Here is a 15,710-nt window from a genome sequence, read left to right as displayed (position 1 = left end):
GCTGAGCTCCAGAGATGCAGTCGGTAGATGGGAGAAAGTTGTAGAAAGTCAACCATCACTGCAGCCCTCCACCAGTCGGGGCTTTATGGCAGAGTGGCCCGATGGAAGTCTCTCCACAGTGCAAGACACATGAAAGCCCGCATGGAGTTTGCTAAAAAAACACCTGAAGGACTCCAAGATGGTGAGAAATAAGATTCTTTGGTCTGACGAGACCAAGATAGAACTTTTTGGCCTTAATTCTAAGCGGTATGTGTGGAGAAAACCAGGCACTGCTCATCACCTGTCCAATACAGTCCCAACAGTGAAGCATGGTGGTGGCAACATCATGGTGTGGGGGTGTTTTTCAGCTGCAGGGACAGGACGACTGGTTGCAATTGAGGGAAAGATGAATGCGGCCAAGTACAGGGATATCCTGGACGAAAACCTTCTCCAGAGTGCTCAGGACCTCAGACTGGGCCGAAGGTTTACCTTCCAACAAGACAATGACCCTAAGCACACAGCTAAAATAACGAAGGAGTGGCTTCACAACAGCTCCATGACTGTTCTTGAATGGCCCAGCCAGAGCCCTGACTTAAACCCAATTGAGAATCTCTGGAGAGACCTAAAAATGGCTGTCCACCAACGTTTACCATCCAACCTGACAGAACTGGAGAGGATCTGCAAGGAGGAATGGCAGAGGATCCCCAAATCCAGGTGTGAAAAACCTGTTGCATCTTTCCCAAAAAGACTCATGGCTGTATTAGATCAAAAATGGTGCTTCTACTAAATACTGAGAAAAGGGTCTGAATACTTAGGACCATATGATATTTCAGTTTTTCTTTTTTAATAAATCTGCAAAAATGTCAACAATTCTGTGTTTTTCTGTCAATATGGGGCGCTGTGTGTACATTAATGAGGACTTTTTTTTTAATGATTTTAGCAAATGGCTGCAATATAACAAAGAGTGAAAAATTTAAGGGGGTCCGAAAACTTTCCGTCCCCACTGTATACAAGATTTTAGTAATAAAAACTGTATCATTAGCAGTAATGAGCATGGATTCATGAAGAATCGTTCTTGCCAAACCAATCTACTAACCTTCTATGAGGAGGTGAGCTGCCATCTAGATAAAGGAAGGCCCAAAGACGTGGTGTATCTGGATTTTGCAAAAGCATTTGACACAGTTCCCCATAACAGTTTACTGTACAAAGTAAGGTCTGTTGGCATGGACCATAGGGTGAGTACATGGATTGAAAATTGGCTACAAGGGCGAGTTCAGAGGGTGGTGATAAATGGGGAGTACTCGGAATGGTCAGGGGTGGGTAGTGGGGTCCCCCAGGGTTCTGTGCTGGGACCAATCCTATTTAGTTTGTTCATAAACCACCTGGAGGATGGGGTAAACAACTCAATCTCTGTATTTGCGGAGGATACTAAGCTAAGCAGGGCAATAACTTCTCCGCAGGATGTGGAAACCTTGCAAGAAGATCTGAACAAATTAATGGGGTGGGCAACTACATGGCAAATGAGGGTTAATATGGATGTAAAAATGTAAAATAATGCATTTGGGTGGCAAAAATATGAATGCAATCTACTCACTGGGGGGAGAACCTCTGGGGGAATCAAGGATGGAAAAGGACCTGAGGGACCTAGTAGATGATAGGCTCATCAATGGCATGCAATGCCAAGCTGCTGCTAACAAGGCAAACAGAATATTGGCATGCATTAAAAAGGGGATTAACTCCAGAGATAAAGCGATAATTCTCCCGCTCTACAAGACTCTGGTCCAGCCTCACCTGGAGTATGCTGTCCAGTTCTGGGCACCAGTTCTCAAGAAGGATGTACTGGAAATGGAGCGAGTTCAGAGAAGGGCGACAAAGCTAATAAAGGGACTGGAGGATATTAGTTATGAAGAAAGGTTACAAGCACTGAACTTATTCTCTCTGGACGCTTGAGAGGGGAAATGATTTCAACTTACAAATACCATACTGGTGACCCCACAATAGGAATAAAACATTTCCGCGGAAGGGAGTTTAATAAGACATGTGGCCACTCATTAAAATTAGAATTAGTTTCAAAAGACTATTAGATAAGCACCTGAACAACCACAACATACAGGGATATACAATGTAATACTTACATATAATCACACACATAGGTTGTACTTGATGGACTTGTGTCTTTTTTCAACCTCACCTACTATGTAACTATATATAATTTGGTCCTGTATGTCTATTTATATTTCTCCCAGCAAATGTTTGTGTTGTAGCTGTCATACATTTTCCTGATCTTTATTGTGCAGTATTATTTTCTCTTATTATCCCTGATGCTATCCTTGGGTCATACGTGTACTTCACAGATTTTCTTGCTTTCAGCATTTTTCTCCTACCTTCATGTCGGATGTGTCATGTTCAAGGCGGCTCAGTTGGCTGCTGTTGTCCTGCAGCTCCCTCCTCAGGTGGGAGTTCTCCTTTCTTAAGTCCTCTACCTGGCGGACCAGCTGATCGTAGGAGGCAGGTGTGCCAACCAATCCAATCCGTGCACAAACCTGTATGCAATAGAGAGGTAACCATTTAAAAACTGATGCTCAGAAATGCACACACATAATGTCATATAGGTGGGATTTCACGTAGAAGGATATACACTTTAAAAAGGAAGTAAAAAATGTAACGCAAATGAAGCTTGTCTAAAGTTTCTACCAAGATTTAGGTCTGAAAATATATTTTAATTGGATCCTGATTTGTAGGACTCACAATAATAATATTAATAATAATAATAATAATAATAATAATAATAAGTAGAATTTACTATATTTTTTGTAGTACTTATATATAAAATTCCCACACATATCCATGGCAATACAGATCCTGAAAGGCATAACAGGTATCTCCTGTTTCGTAATCTTGTGCTGGTCTCCAGAAGAATTTAACATATGCTACAACTTATGCTAATTAAATAAATGAATAACAGATTTGTGACTTTGTTTTTTTTCTTTACATAATTGAAAAAAATATAATCGATTACATCTATTGACACGAGACTTAACAACTGCCTTGAAAATCAGTAACCGTGCAGAGATGAATTCTCCTTATAATTGTCTGCGGTAGAGAACATGTTAATCACTGCAGGCCATAGCCGGAGATAGAATTAATCATTTCTGTAGTGGTGCCTCTGTGATGTCACTGTCTGTGGATACAGAACTCCAGTCGACCCCATTTATGTAAATCACGCACAATGTCATCCAATCCTAGTTTAAAGGCAAGAAGAAAGTATCATGGCAACAACCAATCCCGATGCCCGGATCCAATCTCCAGCAAGAGATCAGATGAGGAGAGACATTCCGAGCCTTGTTACTAAGTGACATACTGTGAAAAGGACTGTAAGGAAAAGCACGGACCGTTTGGGCTTAGAATTTTATTTAAAAGTCCGCAATTCTTGCTGACAAAAAAAAAAAAAAAAAACTGGTGTGGTTGCCAGGGACCAGTTTTTATACTACCCACAGGGAAGCTGTTGAACATAATATTATTGACACATAAAGACCATCGATAAAATACTGCATAATTACATTGGCGAGAAGTTATAAAGCTGGGGCAGACAGAATCTGAAACAGCTGTACATGGCAACCAATCAGATTCTATCTTCAGCTTGTTCGGTTAAGCTTCAAAAATGAAAGCGAGAAGCTAATTGGTTAGCCATTCACAACTGCTCCCGCCTCCCGTTTCTCAAGGAGTTTTGAAAGCAGCACTGCACCCTTTTTGAGAATTGTGTTTTTACAGTACAACATTGGTATTGCAATAGTTGTGGTATTATTATATATTAGGTAATAAACAATTATTAGTGTTAAAGCAATTATATATATTAGGTAATAAACCACTGAAGCATGACAGCTGCACAAATATAAAACATTTCTTCCTTATGGTGAATCATCCTAAAATGCAAACAAACAGAGTTCACCCTATAATTTCATCCACATAAAAAATTACAATTAATCATAAGGATGAGAAACACGGGGGGTGCAGAGGGTCAACAGCTTTTTGTTGGCATCTAAAATTTTAAACCAGTGTTTCTCAACTGCTTTTCAATCAAGGCACCCTTTAGAATGGCGCACCACACCAGTCTGAGGCCTCGTTCACATCAGGAGGTATGTTGGAGGGAATGCACTTTTACGCATACTTGTGCATCATGTTTTTCAGTGAGCTGCCCTATGCACATGAAACAGAAAAAAAAAATATGAGCAAGATTTTTATAATCGCACCATGCCAAAACGCATTGTACTGCAGTACAATGCGTTTTAGCAGCCCTGAATGCATATGCATTGCTAGATGCATGGGGGTGCTATTGAGAAATAGTGGCATCCATGCGTGTCTGCAAAGGGTAGTACATTTTTGTGTGGTGCAAGAAAACACAGAATTTTGCATGTTTCCGCACTGTACCTGGTGTGAACAAGCCCTAAAATGTAGTTTGAGAAGCAGAGTTCGGTGATCAGTAGGTTGTGATGCAGAGTTGCCTTGTACCTGAAGAAATCAGTGAGCAGTACATAGTGGAAGGATAGGCCGGTCAGTGAACAGTATGTAAAACATAAATCAAAGCAGTGCCAGCAAGCATGAATTATACCAGATTGAAAGAGTATCACATACACAATCATAGTGATAATAATAATATATGTGTATCACATACACAAAACATTAACCACTTCCCGACCAGCTGCCGCAGTCATACTGCGGCAGGTTGGCTCCCCTGCGCGAGCCGTCATAGCTATACGCCGGCTCACGGGGTCGGGATAGCAGGCACGCTCGCCCGCTGCACAGCGGGGGTGCCGACGGTCGCGATGACTGCCGGCCACGAGCGATCGTGAGCAGGAGACACAGAACAGGGACGAGTGTGTGTAAACACACACTTCCCTGTTCTGTTCTGACAGGAGTGACAGATCGTGTGTTCCTATTAGCTAGGAAACACGATCCGTCACTTCCTCTAGTCAGTCCCCTCCCCCTTCAGTTAGAATCACCTCCCAGGGAACACAGTTAACCCCTAGATCGCCCCCTAGTGTAAACCCCTTCACTGCCAGTGACATTTTTACAGTAATCAATGCATTTTTATAGCATTGATCGCTGTATTAACCATTTAGTAACCGGGCCACAGCCGAATGACGGCTACAGGGCGGTTTGTTAACTCTGGGAGGGCATACAGTGATGTCCTCCCGGAGAATCGTTCCCGCGCACCCCCCGGGGTGCGCACACGGGAACATCCGTGCGTGGACCCGGCACAACACGGATCGCGGTAAAGGGCCAATGACAGCGGCCCTTTACCACGTTATCGCTCCGTCCAATGATGGAGCGATCACAAATGTCAACAAAGACAGTGATGCAGGGTCATCAGAAGTTCATCGCTCTCCTCTCCTCACACCGATACAGTGTGAGAGGAGAGGAGAGGAGAGGAGAGGAGAGGAGAGCGATCGTGTGCCAAACTGTGAGTTTCCTTTTATTTAGCAGTGCCCAGCAGTGCCCAATAGTGCCACAACAGTGGCATCTGTGTCATCTGTACCATCTGTGCCACCTGTGCCACCTCTGTGCCACACCAGTGCCACACCAGTGCCACTACAGTGCACACCAGTGCCACCTGTGCCCATCAGTGCCACCTGTGCCCATCAGTGCCACCTGTGTCCATCAGTGCTCATCTGCACCACTGCAGTGCCACATCAGTGCCGCCTGTGGCCACCAGTGGCCACCAGTGCCCACCAGTGCTGCCTGCGCCCACCAGTGCTGCCTGTGCCCACCAGTGCCGCCTGTGTGCTAATCAGTGCCACCAGAGGCACACCAATGCAACCAGAGCCACACCAGTGCCACATCAGTGCCGCCTGTGCCCACCAGTGCCCATCAGTGCCACCACAGTGCTCTGCAGTGCAGCCTCACCAGCCACCAGTATGGCAAAAAAAATTTTACTAGCGAGGAGGCCTACCAGCGTCTAAGCATGACGGATGAGAGCAGCGGGGAGCTCTCTGAGAAACAGTGCGATTCGGATTCGGCCTATGAACCCCTTACAAGCAGCAGGTCTGATACAGAATTCGAAGAGGAATGTGTGCCTGTGAAAAGAAGGCGTTCTGGCGTGGAGCAGCAGCCTACTACCAGCAGCGCAGGGCCATCCACCTCGTGAGCAGTGCCGTCCACCTCGAGAGCAGAGCCGTCTACCTCGAGAGCAGAGCCGTCTACCTCGAGAGCAGAGCCGTCCACCTCGAGAACAGAGCCACTACAACAAAGGCCAGGCACCAGTAGGGTGTCATCTCAGCCCCAAAGGGATAGGGGCCATGCCAGCCTTCCCTATGCCCTTCAAAACCCCCTGTGGCTTCCCCCTAATTCCGGAGCAGCAAATATCCCCCCTTTCACTGCCCAGCCAGGTGTCCAGGTGAACACCGATGATTTTGCCATGCTTGATTTTTTCATTTGATTTTCACTGAAGACTTACTATCGCCCATTGTGGCCCAGTGTAACCTCTAGGCACAGCAGCACATAGTAAGCAACCCTGGCTCTAGTTACGCCCGTCCCTTTGAGTGGGGAGAACTAACCGTAGAGGAATTCAAAATTTTCTTAGGACTAACTTTTGCTAAGGGACACACAAAAAAAACAATTGTACTCCTATTGGTCTACCAAACCCATCCACCACTCTTCTCATCCCTTATGCCAAGATCCAGATACCTAATGATTATGCGGTTCCTCCACTACAATGACAACACCCAGTGTCCTCCCCGAAATGACCCAGCTTTTGACAAACTATTTAAAATTCGTCCACTCCTAAATTATTTCTCTGAAAAATTTCCCCAGTTATATACCCCCGAACAGAATATTTCCGTGGATGAGTCCCTTGTAAAATTCTCAGGCAGGCTGGGCATCAAACAGTTTATCCCCAGCAAAAGGGCCCGGTATGGGGTTAAACTGTATAAACTTTGTAACCGAGCCACGGGGTACATCTACGGCTTCCTGGTGTACGAAGGGAAGGACTCCCAACTGCATCCCCCTGAATGCCCAGTGTACATCGGAGCCAGCAGAAGAGTGGTCTGGGAGCTTGTCTATCCACTCATTGGAAAGGGATACCATCTTTATGTGGATAATTTTTATATTAGCTTGCCCCTCTTCCGCAATCTTCACCGGAGAGACACCCCAGCATGTGGTACTGTAAGAGCCAATAAAAAGGGCTTCCCGCAAAAACTCGTCAATGAAAGGCTACGACGAGGGGAGACGGCATCTTTGCGGAACCAGGAGCTATTGGCTGTCAAGTGGAGGGATAGACGAAACGTCCAAATGCTGACGACAATTCATAATGACACCTTTGTGGAAGTCTCCAGAAGAAACGGCCCAGTCCAGAAACTAGCTTGTGTTTATGACTATAATTTGTTTATGGGGGGAGTGGACTTCAACGATCAGATGATTGAACCCGACCCACAAGAAAATCCCGCCACTGGTATAAAAAAGTGTCCATTTATTTTTTCAGTTTGGCCATGTATAACACTTATGTTATTTACCAAAAATCTACAGATAACCCCGTATCCTATCTGCACTACCAAGAAGTTATTTCCGCCCTTTTTTACCCTGAAAGCCCACCAGCAACTATTCGCTCTGATTCCGTGAGCAGACTCCACGAGCGCCACTTTCCTGACAAAATCCCCCCGTGAAACAGGCCACAGACGTCAGAAGAAATGCCGGGTGTGCTCCAAAAAAGGAATTAGAATAGACACCACGTATTATTGTCCCGATTGTCCTTCCCAACCAGGCCTCTGTATAGGTGAATGTTTCCGCTGTTACCATACTTCTCTACATTATTAGGGAAGTATGGTAAACGTAATTCTCATTTCCTGTCATTTTCCTCCACACCCCTTATGCCACTGCACTGAACTGTACAACATACCTCTGCCTTCGCCGGAACCGACCCTGGCCTGTTATACGACCAAGCTTCTGCCTAATGCTGAACATACCTCTGCCTTCTCCGGAACCGACCCTGGCCTGTTATATGACCAAGCTTCTGCCTAACGCTAAACATACTTCTACCTTCTCCGGAACTGACCCTGGCCTGTTATACGACCACGCTTCTGCCTACCGCTAAACTGTACCTACCTCTGCCTGCTCTGGAACTGACCCTGGACTGTTTGACCACATTTTTTGCCTGCCTCTTGGATTGATCTTTTACCCTGCTATGCTAGTGGGAACAAAGGGGTCTCACATATGTGATGGGCTCCAGAATTGTTTTTCTGGATGAAGAAAACTAATTTTTTATTTTTCTCATTCCTGGATTAGGGTCTGGAGACTCGGAGGCTTCAAAGAGTTTTGGGTGGGAGAAGCCTCTACCCCTGTCCCCATTCTTTCCTGGCCTGCTACTTGGACCGTGTTCCTGCTTACTACCAGGACAAATATTTTGGCACTGATGGCAACGCCTCTACTTGCACTGACCCTGGACTGTATATGGACAGTATCCCTGCCTGTACTGACTATGGACATATTCCTGCCTGCTGCCTGGACAATTCCATTCACTGTCGCTGACCACGTCCCTGCCTGCTACCTGGATCAGGGCTCTCCTCCTGTGGACAATTGCACTACTAAAACCCCAGGTAATCTTTTGTTTACCCTATACTCAGCAGAATGTATTTTAGGGTGTAATTCTTGGTATGTACATGCTGTGTTAGAAATATGAAGGGCCTTCAAAAATGTGATAGATTGTAAGGAAATTGGATGCGTAATTTATGTCCCTAGAACACCTGATGGTGCTTCTTGGATGTTGGGCCTCTATGTGGCCAGGCTGTGTAAAAGTCTTACACATGTGGTATCGCCATACTCAGGAGGAATATCAGAATATATTTTGGGGTGTCATTTTTGCTATGTACATGCTATGTGTTGAAAATATCTTATAAATGGACAACTTTGTGTAAAAAAAAAAATGCGGTTTCATTTTTTTCTACATTTTCCAAAAACTTCTGGAAAAAATGAACCATTCAAAAGACTCATTATGCCTCATAGATTATACGTTGGGGTGTTTGCTTTCCAAAATGGGGTCACTTTGTGGGCGTTTCCATTGTCCTGGTGCTCCAGGGCCTTCAAAAGTGTAATAGGTGGTTGAGAGATTAGATGTGTAATTTATGCTCCTAGAATGCCTGAAGTTGCTACTTCAATGTTGGGCCTCTGTATGTGGCCAGGCTGTGTAAAAGTCTCACACATGTGGTATCGCCATACTCAAGAGAAGTAGCAGAATATATTTTGGGGTGTTATTTTTCCTATGTACATGCTATGTGTTGGAAATATCTTATAAATGGACAACTTTGTGTAAAAAAAATGTGTTTTAATTTTTTTTCACATTTTCCAAAAACTTCTGGAAAAAAATAAACTGTTCAAAAGCCTCATTATGCCTCATAGATTATACGTTGGGGTGTTTGCTTTCCAAAATGGGGTCACTTTGTCCTGGTGCTCCAGGGCCTTCAAAAATGTAATAGGCGGTTGAGAAATGAGATGTGTAGTTTATGCTCCTAGAACACCTGAAGGGGCTACTTCAATCTTGGGCCTCTGTATGTGACCAGGCTGTGTAAAAGTCTCACACATGTGGTAACGCCATACTCAGGAGGAGCAGCAGAATATATTTTGGGGTTTCATTTGTGGAATGTACATGCCATGTGAGAGAAATACCCTGTTATAATGACAATTTGGTGTGAAAAAAAAAAATCTTCATTTTGCAAATGACAACTTCAAAAAACTAACTGTGCCTCATACTAACTACCTTGGAATGTCTACTTTCCAAAAAGGGGTCATTTGGGGGGGTATTTGTACTTTACTGGCTTGTTAGGGTCTCAAGAAATGAGGCTGTCAGTACATCAGGTGTGATCAAATTGATACATTTTCAGTGATTGGCACCATAGTTTGTAGACCCTATAACTTTCACACAGACTAAATAATATCCACTAATTTGGGTTATTTTTACCAAAGATATGTAGCAGTATACATTTTTGGCCAAATTTATAAAGAAAAATTACTTATTTGCAAAAATTTTTAATAGAAATGAAGAAAAATGCATTTTTTTAACCAAATTTTCGGTCTTTTTTCATTTATAGCACAAAAAAATAAAAAACCCAGAGGTGATCAAATACCACCAAAAGAAAGCTCTATTTGTGTGAAAAAATGACAAAAATTTCATATGGGTACAATGTTGCATGACTGAGTAATTGTCATTTAAATTGTGAGAGCACTGAAAGCTGAAAATTGGTCTGGCTATTAAGGGGGTTTAAGTGCCCAGTGGTCAAGTGGTTAATGCCAATGGTCCCAAAAATGTGTCAGAATTGTCCGATGTGTCCGCCATAATGTCGTAGTCATGATAAAAATCGCAGATCGCCGCCATTACTAGTAAAAAAATAAATAAATAAATAAAAATGCTATAAATCTATCCCCTATATTGTAGACGCTATAACTTTTGCGCAAACCAATCAATATACACTTATTGCATTTTTTTTTTTACCAAAAATATGTAGAAGAATACATATCAGCCAAAAATGAGAAAAAAATAGCTTTTTTAAAAAGTACAAAATATTGTATTTTTTTCAAAATTGTCGCTCTTTTTTTGTTTATAGCGCAAAAAATAAAACCCACAGAGGCAAATACCACCAAAAGAAAGCTCTATTTGCGGGAAAAAAAGGACGTCAATTTTGCTTGGGTGCAACGTCGCATTACCGCGTAATTGTCAGTTAAAGCGACGCAGTGCCGAATCGCAAAAAGTGCTCTGGTCAGGAAGGGAGAAAATTCTCCCGGGGCTGAAGTGGTTAATATAAAGTGCACATATATAAAGTGTCATAAAGGCGCTTTAGTGCAAATATGCAAAATTCTTAGTCTATATTAATTAAGTCCCAACAGACTCTGGTGAATCTTAGATCTTTCACCAATCACACGATCCACAAATCACTCTGTGTATGGAATGAACAAACACCACCACCTTATGAAATGAACACTCACCAGAAATAATACTGCAAGTGACTGTAGCAAACAAAGCATTTATCTTAAATAGAGGTAATTTGGGGTGGCGTATGCATCAATGCCAGGCTGTCTCCTCTCCATAGTACCACGATAAGGTCCCAGCTGTGATATACACAGCTCACCCTGGAGCAGCCATAATATATAGTATTTATTAAAATTATCAGTAAACAAACAACATATATGTAAATTGGCTGATGCTGACCCAGGTCTTGCAGCGGCGTGACCTCAGCACCAAGTAGGAGGATTTGTTTCATCTCGGTGTATCACCTGCAGCCAGTCACTTCACTGGGTATATGTGAGGGTTTACAACCACTTTAAATACCATGTAGAATCCACAGTACCTGTGTGGTCTGCACTTCAACATTTAAAACTCACTCCCCAGTATCCATGCCACTACAGAGATCTGTATTTTAGCACATGCACACCAAATGCTCAGTATTCATGCTAAGAATTAGGGAAAAACAGAAAAATGCCACTGTCTAGTAGATCGTGATGTGTTTATTTTGCCCCTATAATGGGCTACTCACAAGATAAAAGTAATAAACAGGCTCATCTGAATGCAGTAGTGCTGGTTGCTTGGTGCTGTGTCCGTCATCCATTGGGCGGTGCTGACTTCACAGGTCTCAGTATTCCATGCGACGCGTTTCAGAGCGGCGAAACAGGTTGCATTTAATCCTGGGACTCGTGATGTCAGCACCGCCCAAGTGGCTTCCGCCACGCTGAGTTCCACTGGGACACCTGGGTTCCCCCAGCGGGCTTCTTCCTCCGACTCCCGGAACCAGAAGACTTTTTTCTCACCGCCGAAGTGTTCCAGATGGATGACAAACACAGTACCAAGCACCATTGCATTCAGATGAGCCTGTTTATGTCTTTTAGCTTGTGAGTAGCCCATCGTGGGGGCAAAATAAACACATCACAATCTACTACACTTAGTGGCACTTTCCTGTTTTTCCCTTTTTCCTCCTATTTTCACAGAGTGAGCTACGCTCTTTAATAAGCTGGCCCTAGTGTGTGGACTTTCCAGTGACTTTTTTGGACTTTAATACTTAGTGTTTCTTTGCCTCTGCGCCTACTACTTACCCTATGATAAGAATGAACTGCTTTATCCCTGTCTATTACACACACAGTACCCCATTGTATCTCTTTTACATGCTGTGCCTCATGCTTAAATTAAATGGAATGCCTCATACCTCTTTTTTACTTACAGTTCAGAAGTCATCTGTATTAGAATTAGACATAGCGCTAAATACCATTCCATTGCTAACAGTGCCATACACCTTTCCATTGCACACTGGTGACTTTCTCTTTGTGTCACTTTGGTAATATTACTTAATAAATAAATACACTGATACATTAAACTTTGACAGTATCTCACAAAAGTGAGTACACCCCTCACATTTTTGTAAATCTTTTACTGTATATTTTCATGTGACAACACTGAAGAAATTACACTTTGCTACAATGTAAAGTACTTTGTGTACAGCTTGTATAACAGTGTACATTTGCTGTCCCCTCAAAATAACACAACACACAGCCATTAATGTCTAAACTGCTGGCAGCAAAAGTGAGTACACCCCTAAGTTAAAATGTCCAAATTGGGCCCAATTAGCCATTTTCTCTCCCCGGCCTCATTAGTGTTACAAGGTCTCAGGTGTGAATGGGGGGCAGGTGTGTTAAATTTGGTGTTATCGCTCTCACTCTCTCATGCTGGTCACTGGAAGTTCAACATGGCACCTCATGGCAAAGAACTCTGAGGTTCTGAAAAAAAAGAATTGTTGCTCTACATAAAGATGGCCTAGGCCATAAGAAGATTGCCAAGACCCTGAAACTGAGCTGCAGCATGGTGGCCAAGACCATACAGTGGTTTAACAGAAATAGAAATGCATGCCCCCTATGTGGGACTTTGAATGGACCACCAACTCCAAGATTGTATAAGATAGATCTTTAATATAATGGATTAAAATACAAATACAAAAGATCACATCCTTCAGACAACACATTAATTATTTTCAATTCTCACTAACGGTGAGGTATGCATTGTTAATATAAACTCACTGGTCCCTCATATGGACCTCTGACACTGAATTACTACACCAGGTATGTTGTGTTATTCTCTGCTAGTTGTGATATACTTTGTTGCCCTGTGCTCTTACACATATATATACCTCCTATCAGATTACTAGGATCTCCTGCCATTGTGGCCAATGATCTGTTTTCATCATATAGGCTATCTATGTATGATATATATGTATATTCTGACTGTTATGTTTTACCTGACAGTGTCTCTTTGCAATTCTAGAATGTATTTTGACCACTAAACTTTCTGAACCCTTGGCCCCTGAAGAAGGTATTGTAAACACCGGAAACGCGTCGGGTATTTGGGCATTTATATTGTATGCGATCTCACAATACATATTGGTCTGTTTTATGTAGCACATGTCGTGCATTTTTTCATATATGCGATCTTTTGTATTTGTATTTTAATCCATTATATTAAAGATCTATCTTATACAATCTTGGAGTTGGTGGTCTTTCTTGTTCATACAGTGGTTTAACAGGACAGGTTCCACACAGAACAGGCCTCGCCATGGTTGACCAAAGGAGGTGAGTGCACGTGTTCAGCATCATATCCAGAGGTTGTCTTTGGGAAATAGATGTATGAGTGCTGTCAGCATTGCTGCAGAGGTTGAAGGGGTGGGGGGTCAGCCAGCCAGTGCTCAGACCATAAGCTGCACACTGCATCAAATTGGTTTGCATGGCTGTCGTCCCAGAAGGAAGCCTCTTCTAAAGATGACGCACAAGAAAGCCCGCAAACAGTTTGCTGAAGACAAGCAGACTAAGGACATGGATTACTGGAACCATATCCTGTGGTCTGAGGAGACCAAGATAAACTTATTTGGTTCAGATGGTGTCAAGTGTGTGTGGCAGCAACCAGGTGAGGAGCACAAAGACAAGTGTGTCTTGCCTACAGTCAAGCATGGTGGTGGGAGTGTCATTGTCTGGGGCTGCATGAGTGCTGCCAGCACTGGGGAGCTACAGTTCATTGAGGGAACCATGAATGCCAACATTTACTGTGACATATTGAAGCAGAGCATGATCCCCTCCCTTCAGAGACTGAGCCGCAGGGCAGTATTCCAACATGATAAGGTGGAGGAGTGCAAGGTCTCTAACATCCACCAGCTCCGTGATGTCGTCATGGAGGAGTGGAAGAGGACTCCAGTGGCAACCTGTGAAGCTCTGGTGAACTCCATGCCCAAGAGGGTTAAGGCAGTGCTCTAAAATAATGGTGGCCACACAAAATATTGACACTTTGGGCCCAATTTGGACATTATTACTTGGGGTGTACTCACTTTTGTTGCCAGCGGTTTAGACATTAACCTTCTTAGTGGTATTCCCGAGTGTGGCTCGGGGTGAATTTTCCATACCAAGAGCAGTAACCCCGAGCCACACTCAGGGCTGCATCGCAGTATCCAGGAAAAGTTACTTAATTTGTCCCCAGGATCCTGCAATGTCCCCCCGCTGTGTGCGGTGGCTGTGTCTTCTGGCTGATGCTTTGTGTGCCGCCTCTGTTCCCTGCAAGAGGCGCGACGCGCGGGGGCGGAGCCCGGCGGGAAATTCAAAAAGTGTAGAAAACAGAATACATACAGTACACTGTAGTCTTACAGACTACATTACTGTATCAAATTATTTCACATCCCTTTTGTCCCTAGTGCTTTGTCCAGTGCCCTGCATGCAGTTTTATATTATATATACTGTTCTTTCTGCCTGGAAACTGGAGAAGGTCCATAGCAACCAAAAAGTGTCCCTTTACGTCAAAAGCCATTTTAGACCAGCTAGAAAACAGCAATAATAAATTAGAATCACTTGCAGAATTGAGCGATAGTGATTCGTGGGGAAATTCGTCATAAGACACTGAAAGTGACGACAGCAACAATTCTGCAACTGAGCAAATTTCTGTGTTTTTGAGTTGATTTTGTGTTTCAAACTTTATCATACCTGGGATGTCTACTAGACCCTTGAGCCTACAATATAAAATGCCAAATTTCTATGCGAAACAATGTACCACTTTCAGCATCAAAAATCTGACATAATCATACCGCCAGGGAGGTTAATGGCTATGTGTTGAGTTATTTTGAGGGTACAGCAAATTTACAGTTATACAAGCTGTACACTTACTACTTTACATTGTAGCAAAGTGTCATTTCTTCAGTGCTGTCACATGAAAAGATATAATAAAATATTTACAAAAATGTGAGGGGTGTATTCACTTTTGTGAGATACTGTATATATATATATATATATATATATATATATATATATATATATATATATATATATATATATACATTTTTGTAAATATTTTATTATATCTTTTCACATGGCAACACTGAAGAAATGACACTCTGCTACAATGTAAAGTAGTGAGTGTACAGCTTGTATAACATTGTAAATTTGCTGTCCCACCCCTTCAACCTCTGCAGCAATGCTGGCAGCACTCATACGTCTATTTCCCAAAATACAAAATTTCCCAAATACAACATCTGGATATGATGCTGAGCACGTGCACTCAGCTTCTTTGGTCAACCATGGCGAGGCCTGTTCTGAGTGGAACCTGTCCTGTTAAACCGCTGTATGGTCTTGGCCACCGTGTTGCAGCTCAGTTTCACATTCTTGGCAATCTTCTTATAGCGTAAGCCATCTTTATGTAGAGCAACAATTCTTTTTTTCAGATCCTCAGAGAG

General features: G+C 43.0%; 1 protein-coding gene across 1 annotated transcript in view; it reads right to left on the bottom strand.

Moving 5' to 3' along the window:
* APC2 (APC regulator of WNT signaling pathway 2) overlaps nt 1–15,710 on the bottom strand; it is a 121,216-nt gene that overhangs the window by 73,543 nt on the left and 31,963 nt on the right. The window contains exon 3 of the mRNA XM_073596700.1: nt 2,364–2,522. Within this exon, the coding sequence (XP_073452801.1) occupies nt 2,364–2,522 (159 nt within the window). The remainder of the gene's footprint in view (nt 1–2,363; nt 2,523–15,710) is intronic.

Source organism: Aquarana catesbeiana, linkage group LG01, assembly GCF_042186555.1.
Source record: "Aquarana catesbeiana isolate 2022-GZ linkage group LG01, ASM4218655v1, whole genome shotgun sequence".
Lineage (NCBI taxonomy): Eukaryota > Metazoa > Chordata > Amphibia > Anura > Ranidae > Aquarana > Aquarana catesbeiana.
This window is presented reverse-complemented; position numbering and strand designations above follow the sequence as displayed.